This window comes from Falco punctatus (genome assembly GCF_963210335.1).
Source record: "Falco punctatus genome assembly, chromosome: 14".
NCBI classification, from domain to species: Eukaryota; Metazoa; Chordata; class Aves; order Falconiformes; family Falconidae; genus Falco; species Falco punctatus.
Genome location: NC_137594.1, coordinates 11,039,129 through 11,059,027, shown reverse-complemented (window position 1 = coordinate 11,059,027; position 19,899 = coordinate 11,039,129). Strand labels below are relative to the sequence as shown.

Sequence of the window (19,899 nt, the reverse complement as noted above, 5' to 3'; positions counted from 1 at the left end):
CCATTAGCTCAGCTCCCAGCATAGGGCTAAGGGAGAGAACCGGGCAGAAGTTAATTTCCAGCAAGTCTGTGGAACAAATACAACATGGGAATGGGGAGCAGCTGTTGCATGGGACCTTTGGGAAGGCACAGGAAGAGAAAGAAAAGGAGATGGCAGTGGTGTACAGAACTACCATGCTGCCACTAGCCTTGGTCTGTGGCAACATGGAGGACACGGAGTTTCTATAGTGCTGGAGGCTTTGTCCTCCAAATTGCAGGGGAGATAAGTGAGCTCCCATTACCTTAGAGCAGACATCTCACACACCCCTGGTTCCCTACAAGCTAGCTGCCTGAAAGGGAGATTCCCAGGTGGGGCCTGTGGCCAAGGCATGGCTCCAGCATGGCTCCCCTCTGCCCTCTTGCTGTTATGCCGCCCATCCCATTAGTGCCCTCGTGCTCCCGCAGATAATGAGAAAGTCTTTGCTGTCCCACTGCAGGCAAGTCACAAACATCAGGAGGAGACAGAAGGATCAAGAGAACAAGTATCTATGTAAAACTGATGCTTTAAGTTGACAAAGGGAGACATACACCTTGCCAAATCGTAAGGGCAGTGCCCAGAGTGTGGGCAGCAGCTGAGCCAAGCAGGAAGACCCAAGTGACTGGCAAGTCATCACTGCCAAACTCTCTCTGCTGGACATGATCCTCACCATTATTTTGATGTAACTTTGAGATGATGGTTTATCATAGCACTTTTTTCCTTAATCTACCCAAATTAGTTTCATCTGGGTTCCCATCAGATGTGTCACACGTGTCTTTGACCAAAATAACCTCAGTAGATTGTCAGGAGCTTGCTTAACCCCAGGATGCCCGGCAGCTTGATTTCTCCACACTTTTGCTAATGGAAGAGCTGGCACATGTTCTGACTAAGGATTATGAAGGTATCTAAGCAGCAATACTTTTTATTTCCCCTGAAAAATGACAAATAAATCATCTATGTAGTCTGCAATGCTTTCAGAGAAAAACAATAAATGCCAATAGATTCCAAATGTTTTTCCTAACAGTTTTAATAGAACAAAACTAGTTTTATTACTGAAAATCAGAATACAGTTTCATTAACACTGCAGTCAACTTTAAAAAAAACCATGATTACCTTTGAGGTAGAGGGAAAATAATTAGAAATGAGTCACATAAATTGTTTCTCTTCAAATTGGTACTAACTTGTTTTCACAACAATGCATTTTAGACATTGGGTTTTGAAATGTAAGTCAATAATGTAAAAGCTTGTCAAATTCCACTTTATTGATTCTTACTAATGACAAAATTGACTAGGAGCTTGAAACAGGAGCTGTTATTTAAACAAGTTCTTCCCCTTCCCCTTAAAAATCACCGTTCTAGGTCTGATCCTGCAAACCTAGAGCTTTAATTGAAGTTATACTCTGGATTACATTTTTAGCATAGAAGTGGTAAAGTCTTGTCACATTTATTTTCATTGATAAGAATATTGAGCCATTCCTAGTAAAGCAACTGAGAGTTAATTTATGTTTTCAAACAAAAAGTAAACATTGTATCAGCTTTAACCTCAATCATAATTGCCTTACTTTAAGTGCATATGCCATTTGCGTGTACACATTTCAGTTCATCTTTAGTCTAAGCACTTAACTCCACAGGAGATGTACTTATGCAGTGTCATGTTCTAACCCTGGCCAGCAACCAAGCCCCACGCAGCCGCTTGCTCACTCCCCCTCACCCAGAGGGATGGGGAGGAGGATCAGAAAGGAATGGAAAACTCAAGGGTTGAGATAAGAACAATTTAATAGGTAAAGCAAAAGCCGCGCACGCAAGCAAAGCAAAACTAGGGATCCGTGCACTGCTTCCCATGGGCAGGCAGGTGCTCGGCCATCCCCAGGAAAGCAGGGCTCCAGCACGTGTAACGGTGCCTTGGGAAGACAAATGCCATAATGCCAAATTTCCCCTCCTTCCTTCTTCTTCCCCCAATTTATATACTCAGCATGACGTCATATGGCATGGCATACCTCTTTGGCTAGTTTGGGTCACCTGCCCTGGCTGTGTCCCCTCGCAATGTCCTGTGCCCCTCCAGCCCTCTTGCTGGCAGGGCCCAAGAAACCAAGTCCTTGATTTAGTATAAACATCACCCAGCAACACCTAAAAACATCAGTGTGCTGTCAATATTGTTCTCACATGAAATCCAAAACACAGCACTGCACCAGCTTCTAAGAAGAAAATTAACTCTATCCCAGCTGAAAGCAGGACATGCAGTTGCCAAGTCATACAATTGTTTTCTGCATTTTACGGCTGAATAAATGAACACCGTAGTGTAGATGCAAATTGTATGCCCATCCAAGTATCATGCTAGTTTAACACTTGCAACATACACTACTAATCCTTAAAAGTGCAGGAACTTTACTACGAATGTTACGAAGATGGTGTACTTTCCTCCGACATTTTAGTGTGATCCAGTCTCTATCCTCTTAAAAGTTTCTTGAGTCTTTCACTGACTACAAATAGATTGTGTCTTTTTGTCTTGCATGCCTAACTGGGCAATCCCTGCTTTGCCACGAAGAATGACAAGATGAAAGAGACAACATGGTATGAATTGTTCTTTGGTCCAGCTGGGAAGAATGGAAGCCATCCCACAGAACAGGCTCTGGAATACACAAATAAAATAGCATGCCAAAGAGAGGAAATACATACAAGAAAGCTGCCAAGACTGTGATGTAATGTCTCTGATTAGCTACATTCAGGTCTGTACCAGAAAAAATACTTGCCACAGAAACTGCAATGAACGGAGCCTGTGCTCCCACAAACACACAAAACTTGAGAGGCACTGCCCTTGTCCACGACAGATGTTTTCGCTGGTGCCCACAGGTCTTGGGCCAGTGCCATGCACAGCCTGTCCCAGCCACACAGGCTGCCCCGCTGCACCCAGACTGGGAAACAGAATTTGAAAGCTCTGCAAGTTAAGTATGTTTTCACATGTACAGGCAAATTGTCAAATTAGCAGTATGTAGAAAAGGCAATACAGGAGAAATGGGAAATGGGTGATAGCTAAAATCGTGAGTTGAGATCATGCACCCGGGTGTGACTCAGGGGCTGCTAGCAGCGGCCCTGCAGATGCTGCTATGATTTCACATGGGTCAGTGGCTGTCCTGGCCAGCACAAACCTGGCTGGAAAACAAGGGAAGATGTCTTCATCCAGCGTCTCAGGGCTCCTGCTGCCTCTTGAGGCTGGAAAGAGTCCCTCCAAAGCCCAGAAACTGGCCTGGCACCTCTGTCATCCTCTGTTTGTTGGGTTCATCGCCCTCATCCGGGGCACTGAGGCATCAACGCCTATGCTGTACGTGCAGGATCACATCAGTTTTTTGGCTTGCATTTATGCAAATCCCTTCACAAGCATAAAATCAGTGTTCACCGTTCACAACAGCTCTGTTTCTACACATAGTGATGGACTTTACATACAACGGATGTCTTTTCCACTCATAAAATCTCTTCTAAAGCTGACACGCTTTCAGCTGAACTGTGATACAATTTATTTCAGCTGACTTGGTAATTATTGAAGCATTCCATTTTAATTAGGATGATAGTTAATGAGATCTGCCATAAAATCATTCATGGGTTTTAGTCTAGCAATAGAAATAGAGGAATAAATCTGAACAGTATACAATGCATTGTTATCTTCTGTCACAGCTAATCAAAGGAAGCCTATACAGAGATAGGACTTGATGGTGACAGGAAGACAGACACATTTCTCCAATTAACTATTTTCTTCTTATACGGCAAAAAAGGCACTGCATCTATATGAGATCATCTAGAAAAGCCCTCCTTCCTGAAAAATACTATATCCTTTTATGTTGCCTAGCTACATGCTGCTGTTACCTTAGAAGGCTGTAGATTGATCTGAACAATTCTGATGGTGCTGAGGTGCTTTAGCAGAGGAGTGATGCAAATATATAACCCTCTCTTTGGCAAAGATTATGAAAGGAAGGGGTGAGTGTGAAAAGAAAGACCCTTTGCAGAAAAGCAATTTACTGTACTCATCATATTTTTTTTGACATTAATTGTTGAATAAAGACCATTTCCCCCCACAGCCCTGGGTGTATGAGCAGGCAGTGAAGTCACAGACTTGACGGTTTTAATGTGAGAGCCTGATGCCAAGGAAGCATTTGCCTGGTTCATGTTAATTACTGCTATGAGTAAGTGTAGAGAAAGGAAAAGACTGTCAAGGTCCAATTCTGATCTCATTTCCAAAACTGTAAACAGGGAAAAATGCCATGAAATGTAACGAATTTGCTGAATTTTATTACCAATGGAGAATGGGATGATCACTGAGTCCTTTGAATATAAGTAGCTTTGATGATTTGGAAAATTAAGGAAGTCCACTTAGAATGCCTAAGGCCCAAAGATTTACATTGTAATGTGCCTGTCAAACAAACCTCTGACAGGGAACTCTGCCTCCATGCATGAGACAAGCAGCGATTGAGAGATGAGCAATAATTCCCTGGCACTTCCCCAACATGATCAGCAGCTCAGCATGCCACTGCCTTGCCAAAGATTTCAGTATGCTGGTGTTCACTAGATGTGGAGAAGCTGCTTGAGGGAGGAATAAGATGAACAGGGAAATAAAGTTATTTCTTACTTGCTTCACTGTAACTGGTTTGGGTGTAGAACGTCTTTGATATGCGTCAAGATTCTGCGGTTTTATCTTTAGGACTAAGAGACATTTAGCAGTGGAGTTTTGATGCAGCTTTTTCTAGTTAGGGCTCGCTCTGAGATTAAGGTTTGCATTCGCCTTCATTAAAAAATATTTTTTGAGTCTACTGTCTATAACCCTCTTTATAGAAGGTACACACTTCATACCGTTCTATTACCTCAGTCTATGCTTGTGCTTGCTGTGTTTTATCATGAGCCTAGATCCTGATAAATTTGTATTTTTGGAGAGAAAGTGGTAGATAATGAAACATATTATGATTACAATAATTATTATTACATTCTTTCTCAAGAATAAAATCAGAAAGAACTTTGACAATTTAAATTTGACAATTAAAGTGAAATTAAAAAAGCTTATTTGATTCTAGTATAATTCTACCATAAGAATTTTGAAAGTCTTCATCAGAATATCTTGCATAGCATTAGAGGCAAAGCAGGAAATGAGACATTTACAATAAACAAGAGATGCCTGTTACTGCTATGATGTAAATGTGGAATTTGCCAAACTCAGCACATTCCAACTGGACAAATTATAGCATCTCCAAATTCCTACACATTTTACATGAATGATTCCATGACATCACTCACCACAGGAAAAGACACCATAAATTCTGCACTGGGTTATAAAGAAGTATAAAGCCTCTCTAATTCAAATTCATAAGTCTTCCCTGTGACTGTAAGGTTTTGCCCCTGCTTCAAGCTTTCATTTGTTGAAATGAAAGGGAAATGGAGTTTTCCCTACAAGGGAAACAACATCAGACTTTATCACCCGAAACAAAAAGGCAGCTATGTTTACATTCTGGTCCCCACCAGTCCCCACCAGAAGCCTTATACAAGGTGCAGTGATTCTAAGCATTATAAATGCACATTTGGACATAAAACTAAAGTTCTCTGTATAAGAAAAGATAGACTAAAAAACCATTGTGCTTTTTTCTTATCTAGTACACAGAAGAGGGCAGCACAGTTAAAGTTTCACTTTATATTGCCACAGGCATTATAAATTGTGTTTCTGTCTACGAGGGACGGATCAATGTCACTCTGCATGCTGGAAGCACGTTGGTCATTTCCTCAGAGGACCACTGGTCTGCTCCTGCTTACAGGTTTTCACTTCAAGGACACTTTTCCTTGTTCACCTGTCATATTCATGGGAACATCTACAATATGATCACTTTATCCAGATTTTCAGACCCCACATCCCCAGATCTTCTTTCCTTTGCTGTCTCTGTCATGTGCTGAAATGTAAGCAACACTTTTTGTCACTGGCACAATCTGATGTACTCCCGGCACCCTCACTGTAATCTCGTGCTACAGTTCTCCAACTACACTTTCCTTTTGCAAGTTTCTGCGCTTTTTTTCTGCAGTACTATGTGGAAGATGCCTGCTAACAGGCAACTTTTGAAGACATTGTTCTGCAGGTGTATGGAAGAAATGGGCTCTGTGGGTTACCAAGGGCAGCTTTAGGCTGTTTTCTACCCAATTTCCTGCCTATTAAATCCTCAGTTCCTCAATAAAAGAAAGTTACAGTAGGTCCATGAAAATGTTATTTAATGCTTAGCTGGCAGTTTAAACAGATGCTAGGAATTCTCAGGATTAACAAGGAAAGCAGAAAGCATCACTGTCCGCTGTGGAAGTCCATGAGCACATGCAGTTTAAATAATCTGTGTTTCTAATATGTGTGCATCTTGTCCCCTAACTTCTAAAAAAATGTATTAGAAAAGATACAGAGAAGGGCAAGCAGGGATCATGTTGGCACAGGGAGTGACTGCATACTCTAGGTTCCCCAGCCAAAAGAGGTAATTACTGCAGAAAGCTGTAAAATCATTACATGTATGAAGAAGACATGAGGGAAATATTCTCTGCTTCACAGTACAACGAATGAGGATGTTGCAGAATATCAAAAAACTACATCGGTTAAAAAGCAATTAGAAAAATAAGCTGAAAAAACACATCGAGGGTCTCTGAACAAAAGGAATACTTTTTGCCTGGCAATTGTATGGGAGGAGTTTTAATTATGTTTATCATGTTCTTCTTGTCCATTCTTCTTTACATACCTGCTACAGACAGCTGCTGGAAACTGGCTGTAAATTGAGTTTGACCCACTACAGCTCCTTTAGTTTGTTATTGTAAAGAGATTCATTTCTCTTGCCAAGAGCTATTGCTGGTAAACAATAAATCTCACATCTGCAATTTGCTCCCTTACCACTATGTACTTCTTAGTAAGACAGGCAGCCATTTACTTTGCCCACTCCTTAAACCAACTGTCTGTTGCAATCTGTAAATTCAGAAACCTTTTCATGGTATCAGACTTCTAGATATTTCTTGTAAAGGGCCTCTGAAATCCACACTAAGGAGTATACATCCCACAGGAATTGTAACAGGATATTTAGCATTCCATTCATGGATGGATGATGTAAGTCATGCACATTGGCCATGACAGGTTTAATACTGAAAAAGAGGAATCAGGGGTGATAAAAGAAAGTAATTATGGAAATATCTTAGGTCATGTTCTGATTTTACTCCAAACTTGAAATGCAATAGGAGCAAACAGCTGATCACATATAGTATGTGCTAATGAGTCCGTTCCGCAGTGACTGAGGAAACCAAGGGAGTATCCAAACTCTGACTCTTGTAGCAGCGTATAGCATGAGCAGTTACTCTGTCAGTAAGAAGTAAACTCAGATCTGAAAAACCAGAAATCAGTGTAAATTTGAAGTTACATTGAGATAGAATGCTTTTCCAAGTATATTCTAACAGGAGAGTTTACTAATAGTGTGGTGCACTTTGTGAAAAAAAGTGGGAGAGCTGCACAGGCATAAATGAAATCAGATATGCCACTTGTGCAACTTCTTTTCAGAGCAATGATTCACCTGGTTCAGTTGGTCATGAGGTTATCTAGTAGTGGAAGTTTTTGAGCTTACTCAAAGCCGTGAGAAATTCAGAGCAGTGGGAAGATGAACCACATTTCCAGTTATTCTTATCCCAAGTTATTTTTTGTACTCTTTTGCAAGAGTTTCAGAAAGACAGGCCTTTGCTTTATATTACAAGCAATGGACTGTAAACATATCTATTTCATAATTTTCTACCTGAAAAACGCAAACAGTACTACATTCTTCTGCAGTACCTACCAGTGGCCTTTAGAATTTCTGGTCTGGATCTCAGAGGAAGCACAGTAGCCATGAGAGGTACCAACCTGTGATTAATTCTGCAGATATAACAACGGAATTAGTTAGGTTTCTTCTTGCATCTCCCCCTTGCCACTCTACGTGAGCTTTCTAAGCTGTGTCAATTTCTATCAACTCCAAAGCTCATATTTCTCACATGTTATTGTTGCAGCCCCAATTCATGGCTACCACTCCTCAATCAAAAATATTCCCTGTTGTTAAATGCAAGAGTAATTATGAAGAAAAGCATGGCTTCTTGGATGAAGGGGTGTGCCTCCCTCCCTTGGCAATATCCAAATGCAGGTTCACCATTGGTGTGGTATTTATCAGGCCAGCTAACAAAGGAGTTAGTGCTAAGGCTGAAAGCTCCACATTGCTACAGTTACTTATAACAGTTCAAACTGTAGCCTACTTTTACATCCTGTGTATTAACTGTGAGATAATGCAATATACCATATGCTACACAAGAAAAGGTGTAATACATATTTGTATACAATCCATAAACTAAACCAGTTAGCCTGTATCTGTTCACAATAATCTGTGATTTTAAGGGTGATGGTGAGGAAAACTTGACACCACATTTGCATTATATCCTACTTTTTGTAGGGTAAAGAAAAAATGTTTTGATTTTTTTTTTCTTAATTTCCCTGTGCCTCTCTCTCTCTTGCTTAGGTTAAAACAAAAAAACCCAACACATTTCCTACTGCTGCCTCTGTCTCTTCGCCCATTGGCCTGAGTTTTTTCAGTTCTGTAATTAAAATAATAATAAATGCTGCTATTTATTTTTTAGGCCAGGTATTTGGGAGGTAGCCAGAGTCATGCTTCTGCAGGAGTAATGCTTCATATAACTTGGCAAGAACAGACCTTTGTGGATATCTCTCCCGTTTGTATCGAAATAACTTCACCCACATAACAGCTGATTAATTAGACTTGAAGCAGTGCAGATGAGTTGAAAAGTAAGGAGAAGAGAAACCCATGACTTCCAGTATAGAGACACACTTTCTAGCAAACCTCACTGCTGCTAATTCAGTCTTTGAGCTGCTCAAAATATTTCTATTATTCCTAATCAAAGGTGAAACAACTCCAATGTAAGACAGCAGCAAAACCAAAAACTGGAATTCGGTGATAAAATTAATTTGATGTAAAACATAAAAATGTTATTTATAATATGGCATTTTGCCTTGAACAAACAATGCTGAGGCAGAATCACATATAGTTAATTCAACCCCCCACATTCTGCTTTTTTATCTGAAAATTCAAAGAGGAGGAGGTTAGGTGTTAGGTTATACATGCTTAGTTATCACTGCACCCCCTGCAAAGTCTGTGCTTGTCATTTAGACCGTGAAATGCATTCTGCACCTAATATAGCATAAAGAAACTCCAGGCACAAGCTTTATTACCCCAGGAATAAATAACTGGAAAACCAGGATCGGACTGCATGTTTTACATTTTCCATATGATGAAGAAAGTGCACTAGAAATGAACACTGATACTTCTCAAAAGCTAGGGCAAAACTGAAAGGGGAAAAAAGAGAGAGAGAGAATAAGAAAGGAATGAGATAACAGAAAAAAAGGAACTGGATATACTACAACAGTAAAATATAAAAGAAAGGCACCTTAAGTGAAAAGCATATGAAAGCAGGAAAATTAAAATAATATGAAGATGACACGAAATTGGAAGAAAAAAAAAGAAGTAATGCCTTTTAGAGAGCTTTGTGCTCAAATCCACATGATATAGGATATTAGTGTTCCTTTCCTTCTAAGTCTCAGACCAAATTCTTCCACCAGAACCACAGGACACACACCACAGGTGCTGGGCAGGCAAGCAAATGTGAAGTTTTTGGATTGGTTCGGAAATGAGAGGATACAGTGGCTCCACCAGGATCACAGAATAACCTGATAATTAGGATGTAGTTGACTGGGGTCCCTGAAACCAGAAATGGACACAGTGCTCCTAGCCTCAGCCAAACTTGCTTGTTCCTTTTGTTACGTCATATCTCCTCATGCAGAGAGGATCCAGGTTAGACAGCAGCCCCTGGGCTGCAGCTCTGCTGCTGGTTATATGACACAGCCACTGCAGGGGACAGGCACCTGAATTGCTCAGGAGCCACCCATGACTCAAGAACTGCAGATGGTAGCACTGCTACTGTGATAACCCTGATTCAATGCACTTACAATCCGCCATGCAGGCTGGAGTGGACTTTTACCTTCAACATTGATAGACTCCAGGTCTGGCTCTATGTAAAATTCAACAAAATTATAAAATTTCCACTTTCCAACTCAATATGTAAGGAATGGTGTGTGAGGCTCACTAAAAATGTCAAGTCTACAGTATGTGTCTGAAGCATTCATTAACAAACCCTAGACCAGTAGAAGTGAGAACAATGGAAAATTAGAAAAGCAAGACATGAAAATATATTTTAAATATAATTAAATTAAAGTTAATACATCTGCTAGAAGCATAGTCACATAGAAATGGAAACTCAAGGCAGGTGAGAAAGGAGATGGTCTTAAAATCCTTCAAAGAAACTAAAAGATCAGCATTTCAAGCCTGTGGTCTCCTATTGACCCCACTGAAATCAGCAGGTGCCACAGTAATGTACACATGAATCTATAGCAATAATTAACAGCAAATAGAACTACACATGAAAAAGCACTTGATATATCTCAAGTGATTAACCTGAATTATCTGTTAATTCCTTCCAACTTCACAAAATAGCTGGACTTATTAAGATCACAGGAGATAAACCAGCTACATGACCCCTGTGATCTCCCCCTCTCTGGTTCCAGGCACAAATCCTGCAGTGGATGGGAACAGACTTAACTGCCTTGGCGCAGCACTCCGTGCAACTTGTACTCATCCCTCTAGGAACAACTGAGGCTCTGGGGACCTAATCCAAGGCCATCTCACCTTCTGTTAAAGGACAACTCACAGAACCCAGTGCCAGGCCCTGAGTGCTATCTTGTAACCATAGTGGTATTGTATAACCGTTAATTCATTAGTTGTACCTGGGTGCTGGCACAAAACAAGTACTTGCAAAAGAGTAATGAATTTTCTCTATGATTTCTATTAGGTATTATTTTATTTTCAGTCACTTTTCCTGCTGAAATACTGTTCTCTCAAAGCTTTTATTTACCACTTTTACATACGCCTTTCCTGATAGATTTTGGCTAGCAAGGGTCCTATCTTGCATTTACATTGCTAAAATGTTAATAATTCTTATCTGCAAAAGGCCTGGAATAAAACACGGTTTCTTTAAGCCCTGTGAAACTCCCATTTTTAGTTTGGTTCCAGCCCGTGGTGCTATATGTGGCACGAAAGTGGCACTGTATCTTTGGTTCTGATGCTTCTCAGATTTCCCTCCTTTCACACAGAAAAGAATTAAAAATACCCCCACTTTATATGTCAGCTTCTAAAGTTTGACCCTGACACACAGAAAAGGCATGCAAGGAAGACTGGTCCAAAAGACTTAAAAACCCACTCAGGATATTTTGAGGTGAGAATTTTAAGGAGAAACATTCACATTTTAGAAAAGTTAACTGAAGATGAACCATTTCTGGAAGCATATTTACATAATTAACTGTATATAAATAGAGTTTAATCAAGATGGTTTGGCAGATTCCAGTTTATCCAAGTGAAGCAAGTATGGCGTACTTTGAATGCTAACCAAAATGTATTTAAATACGATTTTAAATGCTAACCAGAGGTTTATAATTCGGTTCAGTTAACTGAAGCACACACTTCATTTCATCGCCAAACTCTTACTATTTAAGCTGACAAGGCTATTTTGGTTGCTGTTTTGTGAGACAGGCAGAGAGAACTTGCTGCAAGCACTTGGTGATCTTTAACTGCCACATTAACACTTCAAACTGCAGTTATCAGGGTGAAGGGGCCAAAACCTCCCCAGGAGCACGGACTGGGGAACTCTAACTGGCTTCTGAAAGTAACACAATATTCACTCACTTAATTTCACGGGGGAAAATATGCATCTCCTGTGGTCAGTCCCTTCAAAGTATTTCTCCCATTTATCTTTGTGGCAGTTAAGTAGCCTGAGAAGTTTAACATGTCATAAGAAAAAAGATGTTTCTGAGCTGGTATGCTATATTTTATTGCCTATGCCACCCCATAGCCCGAGGCCATAGACCCTTTACTTTCCTTTTCCCCTTACCTTATTCCCTACATCTATAACTTCGTTTCCATCACCTCCCTACCTCTTGCCTTCTTTAGCCTTGTTTCTGCATCTGATCTGTAAACCCTTAAACTGTCATGAATTTGATGGCTACTGTCCTATGCAGAGTCACAGGGATTTTCCCGTGCAGATTAGGCTGTAATCTTTTGGGAGCAGGAGCCAGAGTTATTTTGGCTGTAAAATGTCTAACATGTTTCGGTTGCTAGGTAAACAATGAACTGTATACATGATGGTTGGGTGAGCCATCGAGAATACAAGTATAGTTATCTGGTTAGTCGTTTTCTTCACCGGATCACACGGTAATGACTGTGCCACTTATAAGGCTTTCACTGTCTCACTTTGCTGCTCAGGTGAAATCAAAAGAATTTGACCTTTATGTTTTATCTTGGCCTCCTAAACTGTTAACACTGCACGTGGACCCATCGACAAGCTTACCAGGTTAAGCGCAACACCTTGCACTGGTGCTTTTCTCATAACCCACTCCCGAACGCTGAGTACACCAGGTACAAAGCAATGCAAATATTGCAAATTTGCAAATATTTTCCCTAACACTACTGTAGAAACCAGGGCCATACCTAAACTCCTGGACAATGACATTGAGCCTAACACGCTGCGGAAACCCCTGAGCATACAACACGCGCTCCCTAGCACAGGGCAGCGAGTGGAAACAAGAGACACGAACGGCAAACGCTGCCTTCCATTGCCCGCGGGGGGCGGGCGCGGGGCTGCGGGGCAGAGCCCGCCGGACCGAGCACACAGCCTGCCCTCCCTACGCGGGACGGCATCCCCGCCGCAACGCTCCGCGCCCCTCCCTCGCCTCCCCACGGCCGGGCCGGGCCCCGGCAGCTTCTCCCCGCCGACGAGAGGGGAGCGCCACCGCCCACAGAACGGGCTTCTCCCCCGGCGTCGGGCTCTCCACGGGCTGGGTCGGGCTGGGCCGAACCGCGCCGCGCCGAGCCGCGCCGAGGCGGACCGAGCCGAGCCGAGCCGAGCCGCGCCGCGCCGCGCTGCCGGGGGCGGACGGCGCTGCCCACGGGTGCGCTGGCAGGGCGCCGCGCGGCGCGCGTCACGGCGGGGAGGGCCGGGCTGCCGGAGCTATAAATAGGCGCGAGGAGCGGGGTGGTGGCAGCACTCGCCGAGGGAGCTGCCGTGGAGGTACGGGCGGCTAGCGGCGGGGAACCCCTAACTGCTTCCCGCCCTTCGCGGAGCGCCCCGAGGTAAGCGCTGCTCCGGGATCGGGATCGGGGCCGGGACGCTGCAGGGGCGGCGGGTGCTGACAGTGCTCCTGTCCCCTCTGCCGCAGCCAGGCACCCCCATGACTCTGAACCGCGGCGACAAGCTGCGCTACCTGGACAAGCGGCGCGGCAGCATGCCCTTCTCCGTGCACCAGCAGCTGCACCGGCGAAGCATGCCGGTGGACGAGCGGGACCTGCGTGCCGCCCTGCCGCAGGGCGAGCTCTCCGGCCTGGTGCGCTGCACGTCGTACAGCCCCGGCGAGGCGCACCGGGAGAGCTGGGCCTCCGACTCCTCCGACTCCGTCATCTCCTCGGGCAGCGACTCCGACAGCAACCTCTACAAGGTGATCCTGCTGGGCGAGCACGGCGTCGGCAAGACCAGCCTGGCGCGCATCTTCGGCGGCGTGGAGGACTGCGCGGACGCGGAAGAAGCCGGTGAGGGCGCGGGGCGGCGGTGGCAGCGGCCCGGCGGGGGCGGGAGGGCTGCCGGCACCGGGGACCCGCCGCTCGTAGCGCGGAGCGCGGTCGCGCCTCCCCGGGCATCTCCCTGCGGCCGCCGCCTCCCAGGCTGCCGGCGAAAAATAACGGCTCTTCCGTGAACTTTGCTTTTCCCTAGGGAATACATACGACAGATCCATTATAGTGGACGGAGAAGAAGCGTCTCTCGTGGTGTTTGACATATGGGAGCAGGTACTTGCTTTAGTATCTTCTTTCTCAGTCAGTGGTTCACTCAAAAAAAAAAAAAAAAAAAAAAAAAAGGTGGGAAGTGAACAACTATGCCTGCCTGTATCTTCAATCAAATAAGTAACATTTAAAAATCAGAATTCCTACTGCCTTTGTTCTCTCCTGCAACTAATTTCTTGTAGCTAGGCAGAAAATGAAAAAAAATCTGAATAGGGAGGGAGTGCGAATCCCTTCATGCTTTAATTAAGCAGCAGCTTACATGGGCAGCCCAGGGAATTACTGTAAAATTAGATTCACAATGTGATCGGTGCAGACCTGATATTATTTCTGGAAACGCAGTTTTGGTTTTTTAATATGTTTTAAATAATAATAAAAAAATACTGGGAGGTTGTGGCTCACCTTTACTGACTCTATTATAAAGCAAAGGAAAATATCTTCAAGATGCTTACAAGAATTAAATCGTTGATCAGTGTTCAATAGATCTTTCAGTGCAATAAATCTGTTCCTTGCCTTTTGTTATAGGATGACAGCCAATGGCTTCAGAACCACTGTATGAAGATGGGAGACGCCTATATTATTGTATATTCAGTGACAGACAAAGTTAGTTTTGAAAAGGCCTCTGAGCTAAGAATCCAGCTAAGAAGAGCAAGGCAAACAGAAGACATTCCTATTATTCTTGTGGGCAATAAAAGCGATCTGGTCAGGTCCCGGGAAGTCTCAGTTGATGGTAAGAAACACTTCATTTATACAGTAGTGTCTAAATTAGTAGCAAAGACTATGGAGGATTGTGGCCAATTGGTTTGCTTTTGATGTAGAAAAATGTATGTTTTGAGGCACACCAAAGAAACCAAGTCAGCTGGTTCATGCTGAAGGACTTTGTACCACAGAAAACAGTGGAGATGGTGAGGGTGGAGGATTTCTGACTCTGCAGAGCCGTGCTCTGAACTGCAGTTCAAGAGGAAAAAATGCATCAGAGCTGCAGCTTTAGCATACTGTTTTGTTTAGGATTCATTTTTGGTTGGTATTAACTGAAATTTTTTAATTTTATGTGATGTGTGCAGCATCACTTGCTAGTCTCAACATCTGATAGCTGGAGGTATGGTTTTGTAAGGGACAGGAGTGCCATGTCATAAAACCCAGGCAGCCTTTGAAAAGGATGATCCCATACAGCCTGTGCAATCCTCTTTCTTTGGAAAGTGATTCCATAACATGAGTTCAGCTGGTGGGACCAGGCTCACACAATTTAAAGTATTTCTGTATATGTTCTCCAGCTGTGGTCGGTGAGAATTTTCCTAGCTAGATCCAGCTAGCATTTTGGTAACTAGAGCACAGTAACCACTCCCAACACCATGGTACTAATTTCACTTGTTTAAATACTTGGTGGTTTTGGTTTGGTTTCTTTTTGTTTTGGTTTGGTTTTTTGTTTGGTTGGTTTCTTTTTCCACTGGGAAGAATACCCTGAAATACCTGTGCCTTGATGATTAAGAACCATCTCTTGCCATCTGGTTTTGCCACGTTCCCTGTGTTAAAGGCTGCACAGGGAATTGACTGGAGTTTATCAGGAGATTATCACTTTTTTCAGGCTGGTCCTAGTTGTGGTACCAGTACTTCACTCAGGTTTACAGCTTTGCCATTATTTGCCACAAGTTGAATGTGGAAATTTGCACTGCAGCAATGTTCCAGAGTTATGTACTTATGTCTGGAACAGAGCATCTTGCATTTTGAATACAGTCCTACTCCAATCCAGTGGTGTACAACTTCATGATCTCTAGTGATCTGTTCAATGACTTGACCTTGTGGACTGTTACCAGCTTCAGTTGCAGCTAGTGTGGAAAACACTCACTTGCTACAGCAAGACAGGGGTGTATAACTGCTCATCAACTGCCAGAAAAAATAAAATCCGTTTCTTTGTGTACCTCACACTGTTTCCTATCAAACAACAAGCATGCATCCAAGTGCCTCTCCTGTATCAGCTTTAGCTCTTAAACAATACTGGGGTGGTCTGCCTAGAGGACTATTATTGCCTTCTATTCAGTACTATTGGTCAAATGAGGTTTCTGACCATACCACAACAAAACCAAGAAGAGTAAGGGGGCAAAATCATGAGTACCAAATTTGGCCTTTCCTACTATGTAGTGAAGTTCCTGTGTGGCATTGAAGGCACCTTCCTTACTTAAAGTCAATTATTTTGTTCTTCTGCCAGTATATAGGAAGAGAAAATGTCCATCTCCACTCATCTCCCTTTTTCTCTTTACATCCAGAGGGACGGGCCTGTGCTGTTGTGTTTGACTGCAAATTCATCGAGACCTCAGCTGCTCTTCATCATAACGTCAAGGACCTGTTTGAAGGTATCGTTCGGCAAATTAGACTTCGCAAAGACAGTAAAGAAGACAATGCTAGGAGAATGGCCAACACAAAAAGGAGAGAAAGCATAAGCAAAAAGGCAAAGCGATTCCTTGGGAGAATTGTGGCAAAGAACAATAAGAAGATGGCTTTCAAAGCAAAATCGAAGTCTTGCCACGACTTATCTGTGCTTTAGAAGCTTTCAGCAAGGCCAGATGTTGCATGTGGGTGATGAACAAGCATTTGACTGTTGAAGTGTATAGATGATCCTCATGGTGATCACAAAAATGACTTACCAAGTGAGACTCTCATTAATGCCTTAAGGTGCGCAAGCAAGTCTGGAAGTTACACTACAATGTCTGCTTCTTTGATAAATGATTTAAGTTTCCATGTGTGCAAGTAAATGAACTAACTTTAAATGGCATGACATGGCCACATTTTCACTGTGTACATATGTTATATATCCTCTTGTCTTGTGGATACCAGAGATGCAAAGATAAGAAAGGATGATGATAAGTATCACCATAGACTTGTGTTGTTTGCAGAGCAAAACTTAAAACTTGTACGCAGGCTCGTACACTCTTTTTAGTATAAAGCAAGCAATGATAAATCTTTTTAAACTTAAATGTGGGGAGGGGGGTTGTAGAACCACATTAGAGTGGGAGAAAACATATATATATTTAAATACAGAACAGATAGCATTTTATGAAGTTAATTTGCACTTCCATTAACTGTTACTCAATTAATTTGTTACTTGTTTACATGCAGATTTTATAATAAAGTATTATTTCCTGTTATAATGAACTGTGCTTTTCTCATAGTATGGATAAAGAATGGGAGAGCAGTATTTTTATAGTGACCTTTTTTGACCATACAGGATGTTAGACACAGACTATGCAGATTTACATATGATAAACTTCTGGAACAAGATGAATTGGGAATATCCTGTGTCCTTTTCTTTAATAGATAGTTTCTTGAAGAACTAAACCCTGTTTTGTGAACACTCTACTTCAGCAGCTCATATTGGGAAGGGGTGCCTTGACCCTTCATATTACTGTTCATCTTCAGCTTGGTTCTTGCCAGTACTGGCAGGAACAGGGCTCTATATAATGCCTTTAGTTAGATAGATGTCTTGTGTCTGTACTGATAAACTGAAGTCTGCAATATTCTATATCTTAAGTCCTCTCCTGGCTTGAAGGTCTTGTGTTACAGCCAATACGCAAATATGGGGGTTTATTTTTATTCTGGGGGGGGGGGGTTAATTTTGTTTTCTGGGCACAGTATGGTTTTCTAGTCTGTTCACAAGCCTGTAGATACCACCTCCCAGTGGTATCAAGAAGTTCAAAGCAGGCTGGCAAGGCTGTTTGAAAGAATCTGGGCTACAGTTGTGTATGGTGGCCTTCAGTGCTGTTAAAATTTTCATGTTCATTTTACTGTGTTATAATTAATGTGTTTCCATGATTTTTCCTTATTTGCTATTCATGAAGTTAGGCAGCAATCATGTCTCAGCGAAAAACTTGGACTTAACTGCATTTGCTTTATAAATTCCTCTTCATAGGATACATTATCTTTAAAATCATCCATAAACTCATTTCTCAAAAATGGTAAAACATATGCTGTTCTATCTCTTTCTACTGTCCCTGCTTGAGTCCAGTTCTTTAGAGAGATTGTTCCAGCTGCCTGGGAGCTCTGTCCATGATTTTTCTAGGGGCTGACCTTTCCCGTATAGCAGGGAAATTGCATCAGCTGTTACACCTTACACTGAGCTTCCCTGAGCTGGAACAAACAACCCCCCACTGGGTTAGCCCAGTGCCTGAGCAGTCATCAGGGTACAGTCAGTACTGGGGGAAACAGCATCCAATTTGTGTAGGTAATGCTCTGTAGAATTAGTGTCTCCTGATGTGTTGCTGGTGGACCTAACTGGTTAGATGTACAGTTCAGCATATGTTGCTGGTAAGAGGTCACATTTCTTATGAAGAGAGGTGTTTACTTTGTGTCCTGAGTGGAGTCTCAAGTGATTAATTCTGTCCCGCTTCCCAAATTCAAATTTACCTGATGATACATTTTAATTGGTTTTGGCTTTTCTTCCCTAGCCTTGCTTCCTGGCAAACTATTATCACTGGAATGTCTAACCACTGTCAGAGTATGGCACCAGCCATCTATTTACACAAGCTTTTAACTGTCAACACAAAGCAATTGCTCTAGTGCTGAAAAATCTACAGCAAGTGTCCAAATTCATGTACATAAATCTGGCACATACCTATTCATGCACATGCTAAAGTTACTAACAAAACTATATGTGTTCCCTGTATGTTTGTAAAACTTCTGTCTTTTGGTTGCTTTCAGAACGACCAGGAGAGGACCAACGTGTTTGGCTGATGTGTGAGATTTAATTCTGTCCATAATAAACACAAGGAATGGGATGCAAACCCAGAGTTCAAGATAGGGCATTTCACAAAGTGCAAAATGTTACAAAGATGCATGACTCTTAATGCTGCAAGGTAACTGCAGCTGCAAAGCCTCTTCAAGGTCACAGTTAACAGCTGTGCTTTTTGCACACTGACCTACAAATCAGATGGCTTACTGTGTTCATGAATTCAAAGGTGAGGTTTGGACAGCTCTTAAGCCTAAAGTATTTCTGAAGTGGTCTAGCACATTGCTAGAGTTTCATTTAAACTGTGGAGAATAATTTGTATTTTGAAAGTATGTCATATAGGACACTGAGACAATAAACTGTGGATCTCACTGAAGAAACTTGGGCTAATCTATAATGTATTGCATCAGTTAATATGGTACAATAAAATACTTATTCAAATCTTCATTATACTAATTTTCTCATTCATCTGTCTGTACAAGATTAACATAATTCAGCCACGGTTCATGAAAAGGGCAAGGGTTTGTTGTTACTGCAGTTCCGACAACAACCTGCTCTAGACCAAGGTCACATTCTATGCTATAGAAGTATTACCGTGAATACCATTTTGCAGAGATTTTGTAGCTTCTGGAAGACTTTCTACCCCAAAAAATTAATTTCTTGGATGTAATTTAGTGGAATTCCCAAGCATACTTTTTGCAAGTACATGTGGAACACCAGCTAGAAGTCACTGACAGGTACCTAAATGACAAATGCGTCTAAATATCAACCTTCTTCAAAAGCTTATTTGTATCCTCAAGCATTTGAAATTCTTCTATAGGTTTTTGTAATTTGAGATGTTTTATTGGTACAGGTACTCAGATTCTTATCATTAATGGGGTGAATCTGTCATGTGAAAAACAGAGACCCAGGCAGCAGTATTTTCTCTATTATTACCAGAGTAGAACAGAATGTAAGGGGCAAGAGTGGTGTGAGTTTTCTTATTTTTTGCCAGTGTACATCAGTTTTAATTTGGGGGGATGGTTCACACAGTCATTTAATCTTTACTGCCTTCACTGCTGCTGCCAGCTGAAGTTCCTATTACTGCTAATTGCGGTGGTGGATTTTGTGTTGGCACAATTCCATTTGGAACAGCTAGTTATTAACAACTACAGTGGAAGGACATTGCCTTTTATATGTGACACATACATTAGGTAAACAAATCAAAGCC

The 19,899-nt window shown here is 42.2% G+C and overlaps 1 protein-coding gene across 1 annotated transcript; it reads left to right on the top strand.

Annotated features, from left to right (window-relative positions):
* The first annotated feature begins 13,038 nt into the window (after positions 1-13,038).
* Positions 13,039-19,139, top strand: RRAD (RRAD, Ras related glycolysis inhibitor and calcium channel regulator). The gene is made up of 5 exons (XM_080365032.1): positions 13,039-13,270; positions 13,357-13,723; positions 13,905-13,978; positions 14,495-14,699; positions 16,234-19,139. Exons 2-5 carry the CDS (start codon positions 13,369-13,371, stop codon positions 16,509-16,511), a joined length of 912 nt encoding a protein of 303 aa, XP_080221158.1. The 5' UTR covers positions 13,039-13,270; positions 13,357-13,368; the 3' UTR covers positions 16,512-19,139.
* Positions 19,140-19,899: the final 760 nt, after the last annotated feature.